General features: G+C 32.6%; 2 protein-coding genes and 1 pseudogene across 7 annotated transcripts; 2 read left to right on the top strand and 1 right to left on the bottom strand.

Moving 5' to 3' along the window:
- The first annotated feature begins 1,974 nt into the window (after positions 1–1,974).
- On the top strand, positions 1,975–8,502 carry LOC130978980 (lysine histidine transporter 1-like). Of its 6 annotated transcripts, XM_057902316.1 has the most exons (13): positions 1,975–2,486; positions 2,579–2,724; positions 2,859–2,930; positions 3,041–3,357; positions 4,525–4,660; positions 4,761–4,865; positions 5,530–5,729; positions 5,937–6,320; positions 6,570–6,963; positions 7,493–7,598; positions 7,720–7,811; positions 7,904–7,972; positions 8,195–8,501. In XM_057902316.1, exons 7-13 carry the CDS (start codon positions 5,581–5,583, stop codon positions 8,291–8,293), a joined length of 1,293 nt encoding a protein of 430 aa, XP_057758299.1. In that variant the 5' UTR covers positions 1,975–2,486; positions 2,579–2,724; positions 2,859–2,930; positions 3,041–3,357; positions 4,525–4,660; positions 4,761–4,865; positions 5,530–5,580; the 3' UTR covers positions 8,294–8,501. The 6 variants fall into 6 exon arrangements, with proteins under 6 accessions (XP_057758299.1, XP_057758300.1, XP_057758297.1 ...); XM_057902317.1 differs by having other exon boundaries at positions 4,525–4,865; positions 5,568–5,729; positions 8,195–8,502; XM_057902314.1 differs by having other exon boundaries at positions 2,695–2,724; positions 4,525–4,865.
- A 2,837-nt stretch (positions 8,503–11,339) lies between these two features.
- LOC130980305 (uncharacterized) lies at positions 11,340–17,923 on the bottom strand. Its single transcript, XM_057903995.1, has 2 exons — positions 17,447–17,923; positions 11,340–11,495 (listed from the first exon to the last, which is right to left on the bottom strand). The coding sequence occupies exons 1-2, from the start codon at positions 17,921–17,923 to the stop codon at positions 11,340–11,342; spliced, it is 633 nt and encodes a 210-aa protein (XP_057759978.1).
- Positions 17,924–21,172: 3,249 nt separating this feature from the next.
- On the top strand, positions 21,173–26,746 carry LOC130980304 (lysine histidine transporter 1-like; annotated as a pseudogene).
- The last annotated feature ends 313 nt before the right edge of the window (positions 26,747–27,059 follow it).

The raw sequence follows: 27,059 nt of genomic DNA, 5'->3' as shown, positions 1-27,059 counted from the left end.
ATAATTATTTTAATATAAAAATAAAATAAAAATATTTATGATAGAATAAAATTAACAAAATACTTATTGTTTATGTTCCATGTTGTTTAGAACAGCTAGATATTTTTAAAATAGGACAAATCACCCGTATAAGCCAATGTCACACCATAATTTCACACAATTCAGCCAAAAGAAAAATAGATACATAAATCAACCAAATATATGTTTCTATATAATTGGAATTAGAACAATTCGAATTACACATACGCACACAAGCACTAATTTGAATCAGGGTGACACACGCTATTCATAGTAATTCGAATTGGACAGAATTTGGTGCCCATAGTAATTCGAAAGAGAGTGATTTGAACTACACACATTTTGTGATATAATTTGCAATAATTTTCTGCCCATTCTTTTATTAAAAAATTAATAATTTAAAAATTAAAAAATAATTTGTTTCATGCAATAAGAAAAGCTAACAAAATATTTAATTACGAGACTTCTTTAAAATATTAATGAGGTTTCAATTTGAATTCCATACAATACTTTTTTGCCCATTTTTAATAGCTCATGAATATTTTTTAATAAATTTTTTAATAAATTTATTTAATTATACTATAAAAAATATTTTATTCTATGTAAAACAATTTAAAAAAATGGCTTAAAAAATGTTAGGAGCACTGTAAAAATTTGTAATGTTCTAATGACTTAGGTAAATACATGCATGTACTCAAATTTTAAATAAAATACTCTACATAGTCAATAATAATTTAGAAATTAAAGAAAATATTTTATTCTATACAAAATAATTAAAAAATATATTTTGTTCCATATAAAACAATTAAAAAATATATTTTATTTCATACAAAATAATTTAAAAAAAATGGCTTAAAAGATGTTATGAATACTATCAAAGTTTGTAATATTCTAGTGATTTAGGTAAATACATGATAAAAATATATTTTCTTTAATTTCTAAATTATTATTGACTATGTAGAGTATTTCTTTAATGTCTTAAGTCATTAGAACATTACAAATTTTTATAGTACTTCTAACATCTTTTAAGTCATTTTTTTAAATTATTTTGTATAGAATAAAATATTTTTTGTGGTATAATTTAAATAAATTTATTAAAGAATATTCATGAACTATTAAAAATGCATAAAAGAGTATTGTATGAAATTCGAATTGATAGCTCATTAATATTTTAAAGAAGTTTCGTAATTAAATATTTTGTTAGTTTTTTTTAATGCATGAAATAAAATATATATATTTTTTAATTATTAAATTATTAATTTTTAATAAATTTTTTAATAAATTATTAATTCTTTAATAAAAGAATGAGCAGAAAAGTATTGCAAATTATATCACAAAATATGTGTGTAATCTGAATCAGGTCGATTCGAATTAGTGCTTTTGTGCATGTGTGTAATTTGAATTTAGAAGAATTGCTCTAATTCAAATTACATAAAAAGGTATATCTAGTTAATTCATGTATCCATTTTTCTTTTGGCTGAATTATGAAAGGAAAAGTCTAGGGGCCAGCAATTTTATTGCATTTTGGCCAGCATGTAACCAGCAGAGAAAGGTGAGTCATTGGATGAAATCTCACACCAATCTCACACCATCAAATCATCATTAATGGCTAGTTGATGGCTACCAATCACAAATATTGCTGGCCCCCTAGCATTGCTCATTATGAAATTATGATGTGCCATTAGCTTATATGAATAATTTACCTTTTAAAATATTAATAAAAGTATATATTTTAATTTTTTAATTCTAAATTTTTTATTATATTTTATTTTTATTTTCATAAGTCTAGGTCAATCAGTTCAACCAATAATTTATCCGTTAAATTAATGACCCAATAATTCAGTAACTTAGCCGATTCGAGTATGATAACTATCACCTCACGTGGCATCTCACTTTCCTTTTTTTGTTTTAAATCAAAAAGAAAAGCTAAAGGCAAAGTGAACGGAGAAAAGGAAGAAGCTCTCTGCCTTATACCACTACCACTACTTCGTCACACACACTCCCTCCTCACGCTCTCTCTCTCTCTCGCGCTCTAGCTCCCAACCCTACCTCTTCAACTACCGTTTTCCTCCTTCCAGTTCGTATGTCTCTTCAATCTTGGCCAATTTATTCCTCCATTATTCTAAGATCACCAATCGCTACGAGCCCATCCGAAATCCTAACCGTAGCTACTCGAACTCGTCGTCTGAGAGCACAGCGACGGCGACGACGCGGGTTAGTTCAGCCGGTGGAATCCTTCATTGACACTTCTCTCTCTGGTCTGCTTCGTCGAACTTCATGTCGCGCCAGCTTTCTTGAAATGGCGACGTCGAACCCTTTCCATTTGCGAGGTGACGATGCCGAGGACTCCTCACGGCAAATCGCCGCGGCGGCAGTGGCGTCTCCACTCAAGAAGGGTTCAGCTGCGGCGGCTCAGCGGCAGCAGCAAACTCAGTTGGCTTCTAAGCCTGTTCCTCCTGCTCAGGCTGGTGAGCATTCTATTTTGATTGATTCATTCGTTTATACCTTTTTTCATTTCTCTTTTTGTGTTGTTTGATTTAATTTTTTACTATTTGCTTAGGTTTTAGAGAGATGAGTATCGATTTCTGGGAGAGATTTGTGGGAGTGACTGAAAGATATTTAGCTTTACAAGTTCGATTTATCTCTTCCTTCTGATTCTCCGATCTGATGATGTAGGTGGTGAAGATCTTCGATTAGATATCGGAGGTTAGTAGGGTTTAGATTGATTCAGGATTTCTCATGTATCCTAGAAATTGTAGGCATTAGATTGAATTTGGTTTTCTGTTATGTAATTCATAGAAGTTTTGAATAATTTTAGTTGTTTTTCGATTTTCTGTTAGATGGAAAGGAAAAAGCAAGAGGATAAAGTGAAGAGAGTGCAACAACAGGAGAAACATTTTAAGCGTGTTAAGGTAAGAATTATTGGGTTTCCTTCTCACTTCTCAAAGAATATTCAGTTAAAATTTATTTATCATCAGAGAATGAGAAGAATTTGATGAATAATATTCTCTTACCATTATAGTAAGATCTTCGGATGATCATGAACCCTGCAAGGTGGCAGATCATCGACACCTACATTGATGGAGTAGCTGCAGCTGCTAGGAAGTGTGATGTTGGGGATGAAGAGGAGAGTTATGAGATCTGTTGCAGTGAGGTGGACCACAAAGGCAGCAGCGGCAGCGGGACATGGGGGTGTGGCATCAAGCTCTGGTATCCCAGCTACCATTGCGACGGCCAGAGACGGTAGTCATGGATACCACGGTTTTGATGATAAGCGGAAAACAGAGAGGGTCGCTGGTTCAGGGGCACTGGGGCAGTAGTTCTGAGATTCAAATCTAGGTACAGTTTTTCTCAATACTTCGGCGGCTAATCATATTCAATATATGCACACTCTATAAACTCATTTTAGGCAACATGCTCTGAATTTTGACTATTTTAATTTTTAATGTATTTATTATTTAAAAAGGACTTAAACTTTTAACCTTTTAAGCAATCTTAAATTCTTAACAGATATTTTGTGCTTTAAAATTTATATTTATCAATCAAATGAGTTATTATTATTATTATTTGTGTATATAATAAATGGTAGTCATTTTTAAGTACACATAATAGAATTTCCAATCTTGCTATATACTATAATGATATTGACACTGATTGAAGTTATTGAATTGGGTTGCACAAATAACAAATCCTAAAATCCATTCAATTTACCTTTCAATTTAGCTCTTTTGGGTGTTAAAATTTGTGGAAAATGTTGCAACATATATTTTGATCTGTTTTCTTACAATTCTTTCTTTTGTTCTTTCTCTGCTTTTTTGCTTTTTATTCTGTTTGTCCTGAATGTTCAATTTCAAATTTCCATTTCGTTGCTGTGAGAGTCACAGTTTTCTCATCTCTTTCTAGCTCATTGTGTTGTTTTCTTATAAAATTTGTTTTAGTATTTGGCCTCTGTTTTATTTCAACCTTTTCATCCCATTTCAATATGAGAACTACCATAGATATGATAAATAAGATTAATCCTGAAATTACCTATCTTTGGCTGGGGATTTCATATTCTGGAGTTCATTGCATATTCTAGAGTTCATTGCAGTGGAGTGGATGCAGGAGATAGATGAGTAAATACTGCACCATATGCTTTTGACACTAAAGGATCGTCAAGATCCTTTATGGCTAGCTCTTTTTCCAAAATGAACCAATTATATGCATTACCAGTTGTCCCTCTCCCTTTAAATCTCATCTTTTTTACTTACTAAGTCTTGCATCATCATTTGATAATAAGATGAATTCATATCAGTTCCAAAAAGTATTTAAATTTTGAAGTATGCATTTAAGTTTACATATCCACTATCATGCTAAAATTTGGGTTTCATGTTAACCGTACAACTATGCAATATATAATTCAATGAGGGGGCACCATTGATATGTTTGTTGCTTTTATGCAATGAACAGAAGAGTCAAAATAGTAAAAAAATATGCTTCTGAAGTTGCTTGTGACATGTTTTGCAGGATTTTACCAGCTTCTATGGATGGCTAATGTGTCGTAAAGGGCCAGAGAATGTCCGCACTGAACATGGCCATGATGAGCTAAGGAATGCTTCAAGTCATGGATTGCGGCACCAATTCCAGCAAGGTACAAGCAGCGGTAGGTGTCGAACTTCTTTGCAACCACATGGTGTATTTGGAAGCATAGAAACTGCAAAATGTTTCAAAGCAAAAGTCTAAATACAGAAGTCGTGAAATAGGAGATAAAGTATTGGAGCCAAGCTTGGGTGTCGAATAAAGAAGAGTGCAGGAGAGGAAAATTTGAAATCCAATGATATAATGGACTTGAGGAGTGGATGAAATAGGTACATATGCTTTGTCATATTGTGGTTATTAAAATCAATCGTACACAAATAACTCCTCCAATTAAATTTAAACAGAAAAAGTTAAAATCGTAATAATTAAGATGGGATTTATCATATTTTAAGCAAATTTTAAATTTATTTTTGTGTACACCAATTTTATCCAACCGAAACTCCATGGATAAAATAGTGTTACTAATTACTTTGTATGAGATGAAAGGAAATTTTAAGGTGAAAAGTATTTATCGCGGCGTTTATTAGTATTAATCTTTAATACATATCGTATTTTAATTTCATAGAATGAAGGATCAAATTATGTGAAAAAGGTAGGTTTTTCTTATGTCATCTACAATAAGGTAATTTCTACGTAAGTTTTTTAAAAAAAGAAAGTTAAATAAGATAAAATTATTTACAAAAGATATTAATAAAAGATAACTGTAATTAGGATTTTAACTGGACAAAAAAAAATCAGAGTGATGTTTGAATCTTTTAATTTTTAAGTTTTAAATAATAAATATAAAGATGAATAAATAAATTTAAATTAAAACAAAAACAAAAAAGATTTACAAAATCTTATACTTTATAAAAGGAAAGACGATACTTTTTAATCTTTTGTTATCTTTTCTCAACAGAATACCAATATAAATAGTGTTACTACTGAACACAGTTGGTTGAAGTTCTCTTGATTGAACACAACTGCTGCAGAGAGAAAGAGAAGATGGAAGATAATAATAAAGATATCAATAATTGGCTCGCAGTGACAAGGTCCAGGAATGGGAAGTGGTGGTACAGTGCTTTTCACAATGTCACTGCTTTGGTTGGAGCTGGAGTGCTTGGGTTTCCCTATGCCATGTCTCAACTTGGATGGTTTGTTTATTCCTTTCATCCATCTCCCTCAACAATTAACTTTATTTTTCTAATTGAGATTTTCTTTTTCTAACATAAGATTCAGCTATCATATATCCTAAAAACACACCTGAACATTACTACTAATCAAAATTTGTAATTTTCTTCTATAAATGTATTAAAAATTTAACTTTACATCTTTTTCTATAAAAATTTTCTTTCTCTTAGGGGTCCTGGCATCACAGTTTTGGTGCTTTCATGGATATGCACGTTATACACGGCATGGCAGATGATTGAGATGCACGAGGCTGAGTCTGGGAAGAGGTTTGATAGGTACCATGAATTAGGGCAATATGCCTTCGGGGAGAAACTAGGATTATGGATTGTGGTGCCTCAAACACTCATTGTGGATGTTGGTACGGATATCATTTACATGATTACTGGTGGAAATTCCTTGAAGAAGGCCCATCAGATTCTTTGCAAAGACTGTAAGCCAATTAGAACCACTTACTTCATTATGATCTTTGCAAGCCTTCAGTTTTTCCTCTCGCATCTCCCCAGTTTCAATTCCATCATTGGTGTATCTATTTCTGCAGCCGTTATGTCCATCTGGTAATCACATATTTATTTATTAATTAAAACTCTGTTTCGATCTTGTTTCGGAGCCAGAAACAAGAAGATAAAAATCGGTCATTATATTTATTTCTGTTTTTCTGTTTTTTATCTTTGTATTTCTGTGCTAGATACAATATCCAAACACAGCCTAAAAGTTTATATATATTGTATGCTAAAATAATATTAGTATGGTAATTAATTATATTAGTTAAGAACTTGATAGTTACATATATTTGAAAAGTGCAGCTACTCAACGATTGCATGGATAAGTTCGGCTCATAAAGGTGCCTTACCGGATGTGAAATATGATGGAAGATCTTCAACTACGACGGGGAACGTTTTTGACTTTTTTACCGGTTTGGGGACCATAGCATTTGGGTATGCTGCACACAATGTGTTACTTGAGATCCAAGCAACAGTTCCTTCGACACCGGAGAAACCTTCAAAGAAGGCCATGTGGAAGGGAATGATTGTTGCTTACATTGTTGTGGGTTTGTGCTACTTCCCTGTTGCAATCTTTGGCTACTGGGCTTTTGGAAACTCTGTTACTGATAACATCCTCATGTCTCTCGATAAACCCCACTGGCTCACCGCCGTTGCTAATATATTTGTCGTTATTCATGTCACTGGAAGTTATCAGGTACATTTCGCTTTACACTAAGGCTGTGTTAATTTATTTGCTAGTTTAGAGTTCCAGATTGGGCTTCACGTATCTTAGTTTTATAAATTTTTGTTTACACAAAAACTTAAATAGTTAAATGAACATAAGTCACTAACTAGCTATCAAATTTCTGTTTCAAGAATTTATCTGCACATTAAAAATTAGTCAACATATATTTTTATATAAAGTAATAATTAAAAATCCTAATTCGTCTTGCTACTTATTCTCCTAATAATTAAAAGAGTAAAAACTATAAATTTATATGTTAATTTTTAAAAACATTAAAAAAAAAAATCAAAAACTTGATAATTAAAAAGATGTATTGCATCATCATCACAATTTATTATCTGGATATATAAACTTGTATAGGTGCTCTTAGAATAAATAAGAGGATTATCATCTCGTGAAAGTAATTTTGTTATAAATATTTATTAATGACTTATCATTTAACTAATAAATGAATGCAAGAGTTCCCGAGAGCACTGAGAAGTTCTCATGTTGTTGCTAGGTGTTTGCTGTTCCGGTGTTTGACATGATGGAATCATTCATGGTACGGAGAATGAATTTCAAGCCAACTTGGTACCTTCGTTTCATTTCCCGCAATATATATGTTGGTGAGTGTTCTTCATAATCTTTTTCCTACTATATATATATATATAATAGTTGTTCTTTTTCAATGCACACGTGAGTAGAATCTAACAGCAACGTTGAAAATTTTGTTCACATGCAATGCAGCACTTACTATGCTAGTTGCAATTATATTTCCATTTTTTGGTGGGCTCCTTAGCTTCTTAGGAGGACTTGTCTTTGCTCCAACCTCATACTTCGTAAGGAAATAAATGAATCCCATTTTATTTATTTATTATTTTGCAACCTACAAACAAACCCTGATGGTATTCAATTTAATGAACTTTCGCAGCTCCCTTGCATAATATGGCTAGTAGTCTATAAACCAAAGAGATTTAGCGGATCCTGGTGTGCAAATTGGGTATGTATTTTAAAAAATTATTCTCATAGTTCTATATAGTTGAATTTCCATATATTGCATAATATGACATCTAATAAATATATAGTGCTCTTAATAACTAATAAAAAATCAAATATAAGTGTAGTACTCTTTTACACACACTAAGAGTGAATGTATTAAAATCTCACAAAATTTGCCATTATACTATATATATGACTCTAAATTTTTTTCATGGTGTTTCAGTTTTGCATCGTATTTGGAGTATTATTGATGGTTTTAGGCTCGATTGGCGCAATGAGGGAGATCATACTGCAAGCTAAGGACTACAAATTTTTCTCTTGATCTTTTTTTGCACAAAGTAGGTTGCGTCAACGATGATGTTACTCTCGATATTATTCATCACATTTATTCATCTATTTCTTTTAGCCCTTTGGTCAAAATGTCTAGTTAGCTATTTTAGAAAAACACCTTTATCAAGTGAAGTATATTATTAGAACAGACTACTTTCATTTTAAGGATTTTAAGGGTTTATTTAGCTTGAGTTTGTTAGAAAAGATTTTTTTTTAGTTATTTGTTTTAGAAGATTTTATGAAAAAATAAAAGTAATTTTATGTTTGGATATTTCATGTGAAAAGATTTTTTTATTTTTTAATTGTATTTGGATATAATAATATTAAAATATTTTTGTTTATTTATTATATGAAAAATATCATTTTTAAAAAAAAGAATTTAAAAAAATGTAAATTATAATTTTTTAAAAAGAACATTTTTTATTTTTTTAGTACTTTTATTTTTATTATTAGAAATTTATTAAATATGTTAAAAAATTAAAAAAATTTATTTATTTAAAAAGATATTTTTTGTTAAGATTAAGGGTGTGCATGGGCCGGGTGAAACCGGGTTTGATGTGACCCAGACCCGACCCGAAATATATAACGGGCCTATTTGTTAAACCCGAACCCGATCCTAGACCCGATGAAACCTATACACTTTCGGGCCACGACTAAACCGGGTGAAAACCGGGTCATTAACATTATATTACCTTGATACCTTCTTGTAAGTTAGCATGTAAAAATATCCAAATTTTCAAGACTCCAACTATTATTTGACATGGTAAAATTCACTTAGAAAAATATAATAAGAACCAACTTTTCTCTAAAATTAAAGCATAACCATAATCAATACTAATATTGCCTAATAACACCAAATATTTAAATCAATACAAATAACACAAGATTATGCATTAGTCTAAAGTCTTATGCATTTTAAATATAAAACATTAACTTATAGTCTTATATATAATGACTAGTAATACAAAATATTAAGGTTTACAATACTTAAATTTCACATAATAATAGCCATCATCCATCACTAATAACACAAAATATTAATTGTGTATGATGACCGGGCCACCGGGCCGATTTCGGGTGACCCGAGCTATAGCCCGGACCCGACCCGAAATAATGACCGGGTCTATTTTTGAGACCCATACTCGACCCTAAACCCGATGAAATCACACCAAATTAACCCCAAAAGTGTTCAGGGCCGGGCCGGGCCGGGCCATGCACACCCCTAGTTAAGATAATGACGTTTAAATAAGTACTAAGTATGGCTTTCCTTTTTGCTTTTAATAGGTTATTTCATTAGAGTACACTCCGTGTTTCTTGGCCAAAATAAAATTTGGGAACCAAACTTAGGAAACAAAAGTAGCCAAAATTTTCATTTTAACAGAGATAAGAAACTGAAAATTTGGAACCAAACTTTAGGAAACAAAAGTAGCCAAAATTTTCTATTTAATAAGTAACGTTTATTTATTCTTTTTTCGGTCTTATGTTTTTTATCTTAATATTTACTCTATATAAAAGTATTGATTGCATATATTAAATAACATATTATAATAAATAATTTGGTTTGGTCGTGTGTGGATTAATCCTTAGTCCGACGGATTGAGGGATATTGTGAGCAACTAAAAAATAAATTTGGATTTTTTAAATTTTGAATTTTAATTTAGAGGGTAAAATGTGATCTCTCACTTTTGAATGATTTCTCTCTCATATTTTTTCTTGGTCCTACTTATAAAATAAATTGTGAGAGATTATTTTATCCACTGAAGTGAAATTCAAAATTTAGAAAATCTAAATTCCAAAAAAATAACACATTATAATAATATACATTTATCAATTTATATTTTTATTAAATAAATACATAATTTATATTTATTACATTTAATTTATATTATAATAATAAAAATACATTCCTTATTTATTATATAACATTCATAAATTCATTCACATCATTTTTATACTTAATAGATTTTTATAATTAATATTATTCAATTTTAAATTATATATTATTCTATATTTTAAATTATTTTACGTGTTTACCAATAAATCGTGATTTTAAATTGTTTTAGTATTCTTTTAAAGACATTATACATTTAAATCACCGCATAATTTTTTAAATTACTGTCCTCGGAAATTTAAAATTTTATTTTATGTTTTTTTAAAGTAAAATAATTTATTCTGACATTTTAATCACATATTAAAATTTTTTTTCTGAGTTACTATTTACTCTAATTTTATATACTTCTAGCCATATTATTTTTTTGTGTATAAATTAATCCGTAGATAACTTTAGTATTGTTGCAATATAAATGTCCAATCAAAAGAAAGACAACAAGAAATGAAGCCTACAGATGAATATAAGCCAGAGTCCACATAATTCATATTGATTGATCAATTGATGTGGCTCTAAACATCGGAACTGAGTAAGTTATCTAAACTCTAGGCTAGGCTTAATCTTGATCTATAAACGAACGATGATTTATTACACTATGAGTAGTTAGATCCATTTGATTGTTAATTGTTTGTTAGTTTAATTCTGTGAGGCTTTCTAATTAGAAGCATATCCAAACAAGCCCTAAATATGCGTATGGCCAAAGGGAAGAAGACCTTATAAGTGATCAGTATGAAAATACCAGTCCATAACATCAACGTGAGTCCATTATTAATCTCATGTCCTTTATAAGAATGATAACAAATTTCTTGAATAAAATTGCTAGCTAAAGTTTCCAATTTCGTATTAATCTAGCAGACAGAGAGACATGAGAAATAAAGGCAAGCTCTACAAATTATATGGAAGCAATGGCAGACTAGTGTCTTTGCTCCATGTTTTAGTGAAATACCATGCTTGCATGACCCCAATGCATGCATTATTATCATGACATTCTGAAGTTCAACCCTATAATAATTAATGTAAATGCATAGGTTTTGAGGCCCCATATTTAGGACAGTTCCAAAATATGCAGACACATTCAGGCAAAAGACATCTAGGTAAGAAATTACCATATAAAGAATTTGGTATGTTTCACCACTTATTGTGATTGGCTTTAAATCTTATGTATCTTTCCAACTCGAGGAGCTATCAGCCACGCAAGGGTGATTGTAAGCAGGCCAGTAGCAAGCAGGATCCCTGTGCCTTCCACGGCCCACTTGGTTGCAGGACTCTGTGCAGGGCCAGCATCTTCAGTAACAAAATTTGAAGGCTGCTCAGAAGCAACTGATAAACCCCATTTGTAGGGTTTATCTTGTATTGAATTTAGGGGATTTTATAACCTTTTACCCACATTTATCCATTGAAATAGTATGGTTTTATAACTTCTCCTTTAATTGTGCTTAAGAGTGAAAACATGCTTTTTAGGTCTTAAAATAGCTAAATTTAATTCTCCTTGATTCCATTAGATGCCTTGATATGTTTGCTAAGTGATTTCAGATTTAGAAGGCAAAGATTAGACCAAGGGAATGAAGGAAAAGCATGTAGAAATGGAGAACTCATGGAGAAATAAAGGAAACGCAAAAGCTGTCAAGCCGACCTCTTCGCACTTAATCAACCATAACTTGAGCTACAGAGATCTAAATGATGCGGTTTCAGTTGGGTTGAAAAGCTAACATCCGTGGCTTCGAAACGATATAAGATTTGCCATAGTTGCTACACGTATGGTGGCGCGCACGCGCATAGTATGCGCACGTGCCGTTGCTGCCACTTGGTTCACTTAAAGCACTCGCCTAACTCGACGCACGCGTGCACGCACCTGGCGCGTACGCGTCCTTCAACCAATTTGCCCATTGACGCGTAAACGTGCATGACGCACACGCGTCGGTAAAAAAAAAAAAGAAAGAAAGAAAGAGTTTTTTTCTCATCTTCCATTTTCTTTTGTTCACTGCATTTGCATACTTCTACTATTTCCATTTTCATTTTGTTTATATAGCATGTTTTCAGTTTTTTTTTCTAAGTGTCATTTCAATAATGGTGTTGGATTCTTACACTCAATTGTTGAGAAATTCTTACATTATTTTGGTGCCTCTTGACTTGTTTGATATTGTTGGGTGATGAAACTTTTAAATCAATGCTTCATCTTGAATGACTCTTGTGTCTTTGTGCATTGATATGACCTCATATTGTCTTTCATGGCCCACTCTCTCTTGTTTGAACTTGATGCTCATCATGCTCTTCATGCTTTGACCTTACTCTTGTATCAAGTATCATTGATATGTCATTTTCTCTTATTGTTTCCTCCTCTACATGTTGTAGCTACCATGTAGTAGAGAACCATACTCCTACTTGGCATTAACCCCCGCTTATGTTCTATTTGCTTTGATATCTTTGTCATAGGCTTAATATTTCTTTCTATCCTTTTAGGTTGGCCACCAAGAAGGGAGAAATGAATAGCTTTAAATAGGGCAACAAACAAGTCATCCGCACAATCTTTTGACGGAGCTCATCACTTGTAGCAATCCGTCCACATTGCTCTCCTTTGCGTGCACCGAGGACGGTGCAATCTTCAAGTGTGGGGAGGTCGTCCGACCGGTCGGCGATTTTGGGTGACAAATTTCTAATCCCAACACTTTTGCATTTCATTCTAGGATTTTAGGATTTTTACTTGCATTTTCTTAGTTTTGCATATATATATACACAATAAGCTTAGTCAAAATGAAAATTTTCAAGATTTCTATCTATAGGGCACCAATTGATTTGAGTGAAAACTTTTCATAGAACTTGCTTGAATTATATATCTTGTGGAACATGATTTATGAGCTAAGAACACGAGCAAGTGAGATTTGAGCCTAATAGTGTGGTTACATCTTATAACCACTTATTTTTCCTTCTTGTGTGCATTATTCTCTTCCTATGATTGTAATCTTTGATTTGTTTGATTCTTTATGTCCATTATTTTGTGTATTCATACATTTATATGATTGAGGCCATGATTTCATTAGCTCACTTACCCAAATGGCCTTACCTTTTATCTTCTTTTGTTAGCCAAATTTGAGCCTACGATTAACCCACTTTGTTCTTAATTTAGCACATTACAAGCCTTAAAGCAGAAAATAATAAAAGTCCTTATTTGGATCTTTGTTTAGCTTAGGCAAGTGTGTGTGAGTATCATTCAAGTGTGGAAACCTTGGGACATTGGGTGAATAAAAGGGTAGTTTTGTATTATTATTGGAAATATTGGGAATTGGGTACATACTCATGTATTGATCAAATGTAAAACCTTATGCATTGAGGTTCTTGTATATAGAAAGAAAAAAAATTGAAAAAAACAAAAGAAAAAAAGAAAAGAAAAAAAATAGAAAAGAAAGAAAAAGAAAAACAATGACGAGGTGGTACTTGTGATATTTCGGCTTGGGACGCATTTTATTTGGCAGTTTTCTGGATGTTAAATACGATTGGCTGGGTTACTTTTTACTGGCATTGGAAACACATTACACTATGGCAGGGTAATATCTCACAGTTTAATGAATCTAAAAGGGGACAAAATGCCCCAAAGTGAAGCTCAAACAATAAAGAATCAATGCATATGGAATGTGAATCAAAAAGAAAATGCATTAGTATGTGGAGAAGTGAAGAATGGGTAGTTAGGTTAGAACTTAATTGTATAGGATGTCATAGGTTAGGTGGGAAGTCTAAGCTTATCAAAGATTCAAACTTCAAGCTCACTTGACCAAATATGCATCCTACCTTGACCCTAGCCCCATTACAACCTATGAAAAGACCTCATGATACTTGTATGCATGCATGAAATATATGTTGATTGTTAGAAGAAGAACAAATCTTGGAAAGCATGATTAGAGGAGAATTGAGTGAATTAACCCTAAACACTTGAGCGAATAGAGTGCAAACACTACCGGTGAGGGTTCGATGCTCAATTACATGTTTCCACCTACAATCATTGATGATTGGATTTTTGACGGTTTAGAATTTCACTAATGAAATCTCGTTGTAAAGTATAGTTTCTAAACCAAACAATAATCCTTTCATACAAAAAGTTGTTTGTCACTAGTACAAACCCTTAAAATTTATAAACCGAAGTATTCAAACCTCGGGTCGTTCTCCCTATGAATTACAATAAAGTGTCTTGTTATTGGTTTTGAGTTATTTTGGGGTTTTGGATAAGAAGCATGAAAAGTAAATGGCAATGAAAATAAACTAACAACTATAAAAGGCTCTTGGCAAGATATGAGAATTAGAAGTCCTATCCTAGTTATCCTCCTCAATTGTGATGAGAATTGTTCATTGCTCCCACTTAGTTAACCTCTAACCATGGAGGGAAGTCAAGTGGATGAATCAATTTAATTCCTCAAGTCATAATCAACTCCTAAAGGAAAGACTAGCTTTGGAGGCATTCAAATCAATTAGCAACTTCTAATTATCAATCAACAAAGGAATTAGATAACTCAAGAGTCACTAATTACTCTACCTAGGTCAAGAGGAACAAAACCTACACTAAAGTCCAACCAAGCATTTCATCAAACACTTGGAAGGCATAAAAGAAAAGCATAGTAATTTGAGAACAAGAATAAAATCTAACAACAATTATTGCAAGGAATTAACAACAACAATCAAGGAAATCACAATTATCATGAATTACCTCAAATTGCATTATTGAAAGAGGAAATAAAAGAACAACAATCTATCCAAAACAAAATGAAGAATTACAATTATTAAAGCACATAACTAGAAAGAGGAAGAGGAGAAGATTAAGAATTGGTAAAGGAAAAGTGAATCAAAGCATGAATTAAACCTAGATCTAAGAAGAGAGATTAACCTAAACCTAATCCTAATTCTAGAGAGAAGTGAGAGCTTCTCTCTCTAAAAACTAACTCTAAACTAATCCTAATTGTGCTATATGCTCAATTCCCTGCCTTCCCCTCAATCCTTGATCCTTTTATTCCTTTCTATCAGCATTTGGCGCCAAAATGGGTTCAGAAACCCTCTTAAATCGCCAGGCACGTGTTGCTTTAATGAAGTCATGTGCGGTCATCGTACCGTGCGCGTCCCTGGTCGATTCTGCAATGTGCGCGCGGGCGCCTTGTGCGCGTGCGCGTGCATAGCTGACTTTGCTTCTTTGACTTTTTATGCTTCTCTCCACTTGTATGCTTCCTTCCTTGCTCCTTTGATCCATGCCTAGCTTATTTCAATCCTGGAATTACTAGCAAACACATCAAGGCATCTTATGGAATCAAGGAGAAATTAGAATTCATCAAAATAAGGCTTAAAAAGCATGTTTTTACACTTAAGCATAAATATGGGAGAGATAACAAAATCATGCTAATTCATAGGCTAAATGTGAGAAAAGGTTATCAAAACACTCTAAATCCAATACAAGATAAACCCTAAAAATGGGGTTTATCAATCATCACTCTTCATGCAAGTTTGTAAAACTATTTGATAACTCAATTCAATTGTGGATTAAACTTGCTAGTCCTTAGCCCTTGTGCATATATGCTTCTTGGGAATTTATTTATTTTGACCAAGCAATTGCATTCATGTAGATAGTTGCATATAGGTAGATTGCATTTAGTTAGTTCCCATTAAATAAATGCCATACCCTTACTTCATTCTTGGTTTTAGCATGAGGACATGCTTGGTTTAAGTGTGGGGAGGTTGATAAACCCCACTTGTAGGGTTTATCTTGTATTGAATTTAGCGGATTTTATAACCTTTTACCCACATTTATCCATTGAAATAGCATGATTTTATAACTTCTCCTTTAATTGTGCTTAAGAGTGAAAACATGCTTTTTAGGTCTTAAAATAGCTAAATTTAATTCTCCTTGATTCCATTAGATGCCTTGATATGTTTGCTAAGTGATTTCAGATTTAGAAGGCAAAGATTGGACCAAGGGAATGAAGGAAAAGCATGTAGAAATGGAGAACTCATGGAGAAATAAAGGAAACGCAAAAGCTGTCAAGCTGACCTCTTCGCACTTAATCGACCATAACTTGAGCTACAGAGGTCCAAATGATGCGGTTCCAATTGGGTTGGAAAGCTAACATCCGGGGCTTCGAAACGATATAAGATTTGCCATAGTTGCTATACGTATGGTGGCGCGCACGCGCATTGTACGCGCACGCGCCGTTGCTGCCACCTGGTTCACTTAAAGCAAAACGTGGCCAGCAAATTCAAAAGCCTTATGTGCCCAATCCAACTCATTTCTGATGCTATTTAACCCAAGGAGTGAATAGGAAAACATAAGTTAGTTACCATTAGTTTAGTTTAGTAGTTAGAAGTAGTTTCTTGAGAGAGAAGCTCTCACTTCTCTCTAGGACTAGGATTAGGACTAGTTCTTAGATCTAGGTTTTAATCTTTGCTTTCTTCTACTTCTACCTTTCAATTCTTTGTTGTTACATTGATCTTTCTCTATTCTTTTGTTGTAATTTCCTTTATGTTGTTCTTATGCTTTGTTGTAGATCTACTATTGTTCCTTCCATTTTCTTGCAATTCAATAAGAGGTAATTCATAATAATTGTTCTTCTTTGCTTTTCTATTGTTGATCTCTTGCCTTTGTAGTTAGATCTCCCTTTAATTCTTGCAATTTATGTTGTTTACTTTTATTGTCCTTTATGTGTTTGTTGAAATACCTCTTCTAGATATAGTATAGATTTTGTTCCTCTTGGCCTAGGTAGAGTAATTAGTGACACTTGAGTTATCTAATTCCTTTGTTGATTGGTAATTGGAGAGATTGCTAATTGGTTTGGAGTGCACTAAAACTAGTCTTTCCTTGGGAGTTGGCTAGGACTTGTGGCTCAAGTCAATTCATCCACTTGACTTTCCTTTATTTAGTAAGGGTTAACTAAGTGGTAGCAATGAACAATTCTCATCACAATTGAGAAGGATAACTAGGATAGGACTTCTAATTTTCATACCTTGCCAAGAGCCTTTTATAGTTGTTAGTTTATTTTCATTGATATTTACTTTTCATGCTTCTTATCCAAAACCCCAAAATAACTCAGCCAGTAACAAAACACTTCATTACAATTCCTAGGGAGAACGACCCGAGGTTTGAATACTTTGGTTTATAAATTTAGGGGTTTGTTACTTGTGACAAACAATCTTTTGTATGAAAGGATTATTGCTTGGTTTAGAAACTATACTTCGACGAGATTTTATTTGAGAAATTCTAAACCGTCAAAAATCCAAATCATCAGCAACCTGTGAAACTGTGTCGGCAATGCTATTGTTGTTTATACTACTGGTATTATGAGGACAAAACCATAATGCAATCTCACTTAGCCTTTGCCTCCGGATAGCAGCCACAGCGTCAGGATCAACGCCAGTATTATTATTTGCATGAACATGAGGACCAGGATCCCCACTGACAGTTCTCTCCCTCAAGGATTCATATTCTTTCACAGAACCAACAACCTTGTTGAAGTCAGAGATTCTGATATTATTGGCTATGTGTCCACATATTTCACAAATTGTTGATCCATGATTAATAAACCACTTGAGTGCACAAGCATAGTGTACTAAAGCAAGGTCATTCTTACAACAGCAACCAAGTTCAATCAATGCATCTTGGTGAGACAAACTAATCTCCACATCACTTCTACAGATGAAAACCTCCCCATTAGGGCCTACAAATTCCACCATCCCAGATTTGTTTCCAACATTTTTGTTAAAAGACATATTTTTCTGAATTCCCTAGCCTTCTGACCTTACCTCCCCATCTTACCATATTTTTCTGAATGCCCATACAACCTGGTACCTTCATGGACACATTGTGTATTTCATTGGCACACAAAGAATAGCATTTTGGCAAACAAACTGGATTCTGTTAACAGCACCCAAAGTTCTCTAAGAATTCCACTGTTAAAAATATCAAGCACAAACAGAACACAGATCCATCAATACACTTCATTGAGCAAAGACAAAAATAGTTAAATCATCTAACTTAATTGATCATTCACTGAAATTAAAAATAAGAAAAATCTAAAATGACATAAAAAATTGCACTTATATAAGATATATAGGAAAAGTCATAAGTATGCCCAAAAGAAAAAATGGAAAAACATAATCATTACATTGCCAGGATGCAATAAGCATGGAAAAATAAAATATATGAAAGAAGCAAGGACAAACCAGTTGTTTTCCTGCTCATAGTAGCATATACAAACAGTTTTGGCTCCACTTTCCACTGCGAACTTGTTTTCTGTTAGTACAGAACTTAGACACATATTAGCTCTTAAAATAAAATAGAACAAAAAAAAAACATGACCAGGATTTAACTATTGTTAGTTTATGGCAACAAATTAGTCATTGTAAAATCTTGCGATAAATCTAATAAGTGCAAACAACTAGTCAACCCGTTCAGAATGTAGCCAATGAAATAGAGAGATCTGAGTCCTACACAAAATGCAGATAGCAACAACACCTATATTTAGTTTAGATTTCAGATGACTTAGCCACTACAAACATGATTAATTCTAGGCATAAATTAAAACTTTCTGAATAATTCTTTCCTCTCAGTAGAGTTCATGACTTCAGAGAGTCACAATTAGGACCAGAAAAAACATGACCAGGATTTCTGGATTTAGAAAATAGAAAATTACAATTAGGTCATGGTTTACACCTGAAATAGGGGATTTCCAAATGAAGCTGAAGTTGGCTTTGAAAAGAGTTCAATAACAAATTATAGAGTTAAGATTCAATCTAAAACAAAAGAAAACAAATTAAAGTCGCTCAATACAAACAGAATCATTGAAAAAAGTAGTGAATAAAAAAAACTTGAGTTTATGCTATAGAATAATTGAAGTGAATCTGAGAAATTAGGGATTGAAGAAATTAGATATTAGGTTCTTCTGTGCTTTTTAAGTTGCTTCAGGATTCAAATTAGATTAATAATTAGTACCAAATCAATCTTTGAAATATTATATTGAGATATTAATTATGGTGAATGTTAATACTAAAGTCACCTAATTCTATTTCTTTATTTTATATTTAATATATCTTAGTTATTTATTTTACAACAAGTATCAATTATACTAACAACTACAATTCATACTCATAGGAAATAGACATAAAAACATTTCATAATTATTAAATCTAAGACTAACTCATTATCAGATAAAAAGTTTGTGTTTGTTTATCCTTTAAATGGATTATTCTAACTTAAAGCTTGTTTAAAGTAATCACTAAAAATATTATATAAGTCATAATATTATATACTAATATAGAAATTATTATTCAAATATTAAAAATCTATTAAGCAATAATCTTGTATAAAGAGTGGGGAGTTTAATTGGTATTAGGAGTATTTGAATTTAAACTAATTTAAATTAAATTATTCATCCTTTTTAATTTAAATCGAAAATTTATTAAAATCACACTAAGTTAAATTTGATTGGATTCTATTTTTGTAAACTGTATGAATCAGATCAAATTTTAGATTTGTTCTGTAAAACCAATCAAATCCAATTCAAACCACGTTATGTATTATAATAATATTATTTTATTATTATATTTATAAGTTTAATTTATTATATATTTTTATATTATTCATTTATTATTATTATTTAATAAATATTTTATGTTTAAAATAAAATTTATTTATTTATTTTAATTAATTTATAATTTTATTTCTATGTTATTATTTATTTTTTAAAATATTATTAAAATTTGTTATTTTACTATTGATTATGTAAAATTTGATATTAAAATTTATTATGTATATTTAATTTTTTTAATTTAAAAAACTATAAATTCAATTTAATCAAAACTATTTGAAATTGGATCAAATTAGAACAGTATTTTTTTTTAAATCATCCCATCTAAATTGCACTGTACAATTAAAACTGCACAAATAACCCAACCTCGTATCACACTTTTTTTTTTTTTTTGTAAATCAAGCTCTCTGTCTTATACCACTACTTCGTCACACACAAAGACACACTCGCTCCGTCGATCTCTCTTTTATCTCTCGCGATCTATCTCCCAAACCCTACCTCTTGACCTCTTCAACCCCGTTTTCCTCCTTCAAGTTCGTATGTCTCTTCAATCTTCGCCAATTTCTTCCTCCATTGTTCTGAGATCACCAATCGCTACGATCTCCATCCGAAATCCTAACCGTAGCTACTCGAACTCGTCGTTTGAGAGCACAGCAACGGCGACGACGCGGGTTAGTTCAGCCGGTGGAATCTTCTCTCTCTGGTCTGTTTCGTCGAACTTCATGTCGCGCCAGCTTTCTAGAAATGGCGACGTCGAACCCTTTCCATTTGCAAGGTGACGACGCCGAGGACCCCTCACGGCAAATCGCCGCGGCGGCAGCAGCGTCTCCACTCAAGAAGGGCTCAGCTGCGGCGGCTCAGCAGCAGCAGCAAACTCAGTTGGCTTCTAAGCTGTTCCTCCTGCTCAGGCTGGTGAGCATTCTATTTTGATTGATTCATTTCTTTAAACCTTTCTTTTATTTCTCTGTTTGTGTTGTTTGATTTAATTTTTTATTATTTGCCACATTTTTTCTGCTATCTCTCTCTAGTGTTATTAGGTTAGGGTTTAGAGAGATGAGTATCGATTTCTGAGAGAGATTTGTGGGAGTGACTGAAAGATATTTAGCTTTACAAGTTCGATTTCTCTCTTCCTTCTGATTCTCTGATCTGATGATGTAGGTGGTGAAGATCTTCGATTAGATATAGGAGGTTAGTAGGGTTTAGATTGATTTAGGATTTCTCAGGTATCCTATGAATTGTAGGCATTAGATTGAATTTGGTTTTCTATTATGTAATTCATAGTAGGTTTGAATAATTATAATTATTTACAAAATCTTATAGGACGATACTTTTTAATCTTTTGTTATCTTTTGTCAACAGAATATCAATATATAAATATATAGTGTTACTACTGAAGTCAGTTGGTTGAAGTTCTCTGAATATCAATATCTTTTGGTACAGTGCTTTTCACAGTGTCATTGCTTTGGTTGGAGCTGGAGTGCTTGGATTTTCCTATGCCATGTCTCAACTTGGATGGTTTGTTGATTCCTTTTATCCATCTCCCTCATTAATTAACTTTATTTTTCTAATTATGATTTTCTTTTTTAATATAAGATTTAGCTATTATGTATCCTAAAAGCACACCTGAAGATTACTACTAATCAAAATTTATAATTTTCTTTAATAAATATATTAAAAATTTAACTTTACATGTTTTTCTATAAAAATTTTCTTTCCTTTAGGGGTCCTGACATCACGGTTTTGGTGCTTTCATGGATATGCATGTTATATATATGGATGACTACTATTGCAATGAATTAGGGCAATATGCCTTCGGAGAGAGGCTAGGGTTATGGCTTGTGTTGCTTCAAACATTCGTAATGGATGTTGGTATGGACATAATATATATGATTACTGGTGGAAATTCCTTGAAGAAGGCCCATCAGATTCTTTGCAAAGACCGTAAGCCAATTAGGACCACTTACTTCATTATGATCTTTGCAAGCCTGAGTTTCAATTCCATCATTGGTGTATCTATTTCCGCAGCCGTCATGTTCATCTGGTAATCACATATTTATTTATCAATTAAGACCGTGTTTCGATCTTGTTTTGGAGCCAAAAACAAGAAGATAAAAATCGGTCATTATATGTATTTCTGTTTTTCTGGTTTTTATCTCTATATTTCTGTGCTAGATACAATTTCCAAACACAGCCTAAAAGTTTATATATATTGTATGCTAAAATAATATTAGTATGGTAATTAATTATATTAGTTAAGAACTTGATAGTTACATATATTTGAAAATTGCAGCTACTCAACGATTGCATGGATAAGTTCGGCTCATAAAGGTGCCTTACCAGATGTGAAATATGATGGAAGATCTTCAACTACGATGGGGAACGTTTTCGACTTCTTTCGAGTTTGGGGACCCTAGCATTTGGGTATGCTGCACACAATGTGTTATTTGAGATCCAAGCAATAGTTCCTTCGAGATCCAAGCAATAGTTCCTTCGACGCCGGAGAAGCCTTCAAAGAAGGCCATGTGGAAGGGACTGATTGCTGCTTACATTGTTGTGGGTTTGTGCTACTTCTGGGCTTTTGAAAACTCTGTTACTGATAACATCCTCATGTCTCTCGATAAACCCCACTGGCTCACTGCCGTTGCTAATATATTTGTTGTTATTCATGCCACCAGTAATCATGTGAATTATGTCTGTACCAACGTCCGCCGAGTGTTTGAGGCATCACAATCCATAACCCTAGCTTCTCCCCAAAGGCATATCTCCCTAATTCATGGTACCTATCAAACCTCTCCCCAGACTTAGCTATGTGCATCTCAATCATCTGCCATCCGTGTGCATATCCATGAAAGTACCAAAACCGTGATGCCAGACCAATAAGAGAAAGAAAACTTTTATAGAAAAATATGTAAAGTTAAATTTTTAATATATTTATTAAAGAAAATTATAAATTTTGATTAGTAGTAATGTTTAGGTGTGCTTTTAGGATACTGATAGCTGAATCTTATATTAAAAATGAAAATTTCAATTAGAAAAATAAACTTAATTGATGAGGGAGATGGATGAAAGGAATAAACGAACCATCCAAGTTGAGACATGGCATAGTGATCCAAGCACTCCAGCTCCAACTAAAGCAGCTCCATCTTCTCTTTCTCTCTGCAGATGTGTTCAATCAAGAGAACTTCAACCAACTGTGTTTAGCAGTAACACTCTTTATATATTGATATTCTATTGATATCTTTATTATTATCTTCCATCTTCTCTTTCTCTGTGCAGGTGTATTCAATCAAGAGGACTTCAACCAACTGTGTTCAGCGGTAACGCTACTTATATATTGATATTCTGTTGACAAAAGATTAAGAAGTATTGTCTTTCCATTTATAAAGTATAAGATTTTGTAAATATTTTCTGTTTTTGTTTTAATTTAAATAAATTTTTTTATTTATTATCTATTAATATATAATGGTTAACTAGCCAAACAGTAAATTCACACACTATTTAGCACTGTTAAATGATTTCTAAGAGAGTGACAACTGTTCTCTGTAGTTTTGTTTTTTTCTTCAGTGGATAATCGTAGCATTTGATTGGCTGATAACACCATCACACGGATTGCCTTTCACTGATCAGCCAAATGTTTTTATTTCAAATTCTAAACAAAACTCATGAGCGCGAATTTTCCCGCAAAAATTTTTGAATGAGTTTTAAAGTTTTAATCTTCAAAAAAAATTTCGAATTCATCATTTCTCTCTCTCTCCCTCTCTCTTTTTCCTCAATTTGTTTCTCTCTCAATTCAATCTCACAACCATTCACGATTAGAGAAAATACAGAAGCAAAAAGGAAGACTGGAAAAGGCGTGAGTTGAATAAGAGGGAAAAGGGAAAGGTCTGCGAGTTGAGGTTGGTGAATGAATCCTTCTGTGGGAAAGGAGGCTGAGACCCTGCAGCAGCAGCGGCGGGTTTTGCCTTAGGAGTCGTGTTTACGCGAAGTACGACGCTGTGTTTGCTTTTGATTTTACCTGCTTAGTGTTTCGGTAGAATAGCTGCTACGTTTTGAAACTTTGGTTCGGGTTGTGGATCTCTTGGTAATGTGAAGGCTGATGAGGTTTTCGAAGACACTGTTGCTGTTGTTCATTGAGCTTTGAGAAGTTCTTCATCACTCAAGGTCTCCAAAGATGGTCAGTTTTGGGTAACTTAATCACCTTATACAGTTTCACTCTTTCTTTTTTAACACTATTGGGCTTCAGTTTTTAACATTAGAGTTCTTTTCTTTTGCTGATTGCTTCAAGCATGATTTTTTTTGTCGTTTTTGTTTTGCTGTATAGGTTTTGCACATATACCAACAAGTTGCAGCTTAAAGAGTTGTCGTAATTAATTCTGTAATTCATGGGTAAAAACAGGTAAGCATAGGATTCTTGCAGTTTCCATCTGATTTCGTATTAATGTTTATTATCATTCTACATTGCTTGAATACCAAAACCGAAGCTGAAATCTCTTGGGGATAATATGGGTGTGTGCTTAATAACATAACAGTGATAGGTGGTAATAGTATGCAGTGAGAGTGGTTCCTATTTTCCACAGGCCATAGCAAATGTCATGATAAGAAAAATGATCAAATAGTTCTGGCAAAAGAGCAAAACCAAATCAGGTTTGATCATTTAGCAGTGGCAAAGGTGGTAGTGTCTCTTTATTGTTATATTAGTGGTGAAAGTAGTATAATTTGCTGTAAGGCAAGAATGGTCCTTATTTAGATTATTGCATTGTTTCTATTATTTTCTAAATTTCCTTTTTTGAGTCTTCTCATCATTGTTGATTTAAAATAAAGAAAACAAATTTAGCAATTGATATGTGCGAATTTACGGAATAAAAAAAAGAGAGAGAGCACTGGCCACCAAATAAATAATGTGAGTATACTATTGTTTTAACCTCCCCAAGACACCTAAAAATTTTGACATAATAGTTTTAAAAGAAAGAAATGATATCTTGGCTCTCCAAAAATGATCTCTGTTTGATAGAAAGTGCCAAATATGGTGTTTTTTTTTTTAGAATTTATTTGTGTAGTTTAATTCCTTTGCTTTTGCAGTGCAAAGTTTTTTGCTATTATTATTATTATTATTATTATTATTATTATTATTATTATTAAACCTGTCTTTAGGATTTGACTTAGAAAGAAGGAAGAAGAAAATGATAGAACAATACTAGGAAGAAGAACTAAAATTTTATACCAATACTGATTAATTATTAGTCACACTTTAAAAAAAGAAGAGATGCATTTTCCAAATAATTGATAGACTGGATAGTTGTTTTAAATAACAAGTTTCTTCTATTCATAGGTTGGTCCATGTGATAGTGTCAATCACACTGTCGAATTTGGAAAAGCTACATGCAAAGATAAATGTCATGGCAAAGCTAAATGAATTTGATATGTTCAATCAAATAGATAATCACATGGACTTCGAGCTTAGTTGATTTCTACTTTTTATTTCTTAAGTGGCACTAAAATTTGAGCATAAGATCAGGAAAGGCTATAAGCATATAACTCTGGCCCTTCTTATGAGTGGCAAATTCACTATATATTCCTTTAATATCTTGATTGTAGATATTTTTACATTCAAGCAGAAGAGCTAACTTCATGCCTGTTTCTTGCTTTCTGTGAATAATATAAGTTTGCTTTCTGAAAAACATTATTAGTTTTTGGCTTAGGTAAACCCTAGGAATTTTATTGAGTACTTTCAAATGTGATTTCATTTGGGATAGGAATTTGGATTACCATTTCGGCTTTCCTATGATGAAAAGCTCCTGGTCTGCTTAAGTGTTTTCTCCTAACTAATGAAAAAGGATAATCTAACATTGGTACATGACTTATCCCTTTAGGTTTTAATAATATATTTTTGTATTTATGTGAGGATGTCTCATCTCTTTTATTTCTCTTTCTGATAAAATCTTTTTCTATAAAAGAAAATAATAGTTATTTACTGTTTTGTATGTGTGCTATGCAGATTGCAAATCTTTTGGATTGCACTTCATGGTCAGGGGCTGGACCAGGGCTAATGGACGATGTTACTCAAGGTGCTCTTCAAGTAGGACCAGTTGGTGGATTCAAGTTTTAGTCATCTGATATATCTTTGTCATAATGATTTAATTTATATCCTATTAAAATAGAAATTCTCATTGTAATGCCTTTTTATGTGCAGGAGTTGAAGGCTAACAAGGAAGAATTGCGAGTAGAAAAGTTAAAGGACAAAGAGGAAGTAGAAGACTTAACTCGTGAAATGGCTGAGCTACGGTATCGAACTCTAACCCCAAGACCTCAAGCTTCATCTCTCCAACTCAAGTAATCGGTACACTCCTATTCTATCGATACCCCATCCTTCATTTCTCTCTATTTTCTTATAAATTTGGTTCGAATTCTGCTTTTTATGATGTTGGGTACCCTCAAAGTTTGCAACTTTTTTACCTTTAAGCATTTTGCTCATTAACTGTTTGTGACGAGCAATTCCTTGTGAGTGTGTGATCATTCATCCTTCACTAAATTCATTAAAGAAGATGAACTTCATGTTGCCGCGGAAACCTGAGAGGTTATTTTGTCGGAGAAGTATTTTTATTGTGGTGGTGTTGTGTATTCATTATGTCACCGTTGCTTATCATTTAGCTGCAATTTAATGATGCTTGCTTGCTTTATGATCAGTTGGCAGGAATGGACCTTTGGTGGATGGATGGAAGTGGTCAAGGCCTAATGGAGGGCATGCAGGACTAACATCAGCATTGAAGACATAAAAGATTTAAACAAAACAAAGTATACTCAAAACAAAACTACATTTTATTTTTTAAAAAATATGTTTTCTCAAAACACGTTTCCTTTTGGGTGTTAATCATAGGCCAAAATGGATTGAGTTGAATTTGTCATTTTTCTGTGAATGATATGGATTGAGTTCTACTAATGTTTGTAGAAAAAGTTATGTAAAATTGATGATTATGTCTAAGAACTAATAGGATTGTTACCTTTTAAATCGATGGTTATGCTATCATAATTTTTTTCTCAGCTAATAATTAAAATTAAGAAGTGTTTTCTCTTTGACCCCAAATTTTAAAACAGGAGAGAAGAAGTATGATATAGAGGGTGTGAATTTGGATGAAAAATATAAAGATTGGCAAAACAAATTGCATTCTGATTTTTACATTCTTAGGTCGGTCTGTTGGGATAACCTTCTTTGATGTTTTTCTTTGCACTTTTTTTCTTTGCCTCTTTACTTTTTGGTGAATAGTTTGAAAGTTTGTGTATTTGAATGAGTTATAGGAGAAGCTAATATTTTTTGTTTAATC

Source organism: Arachis stenosperma, chromosome 5 (assembly GCF_014773155.1).
Source record: "Arachis stenosperma cultivar V10309 chromosome 5, arast.V10309.gnm1.PFL2, whole genome shotgun sequence".
NCBI classification, from domain to species: domain Eukaryota; kingdom Viridiplantae; phylum Streptophyta; class Magnoliopsida; order Fabales; family Fabaceae; genus Arachis; species Arachis stenosperma.
This window is presented reverse-complemented; position numbering and strand designations above follow the sequence as displayed.

Bases quoted from the DNA above. Each gene is read 5' to 3' on its own strand.
- LOC130978980 (XM_057902317.1), top strand. From the start codon at position 5,581: ATGGAAGATAATAATAAAGATATCAATAATTGGCTCGCAGTGACAAGG. The intron at 6,321-6,569 runs GTAATCACATAT...TGAAAAGTGCAG, and splicing joins GCAGCCGTTATGTCCATCTG to CTACTCAACGATTGCATGGA. The intron at 7,599-7,719 runs GTGAGTGTTCTT...CATGCAATGCAG, and splicing joins TTCCCGCAATATATATGTTG to CACTTACTATGCTAGTTGCA.
- LOC130980305 (XM_057903995.1), bottom strand. From the start codon at position 17,923: ATGTCTTTTAACAAAAATGTTGGAAACAAATCTGGGATGGTGGAATTT. The intron at 11,496-17,446 runs GTTGCTGATGAT...GCTTCTGAGCAG, and splicing joins TTGCCGACACAGTTTCACAG to CCTTCAAATTTTGTTACTGA.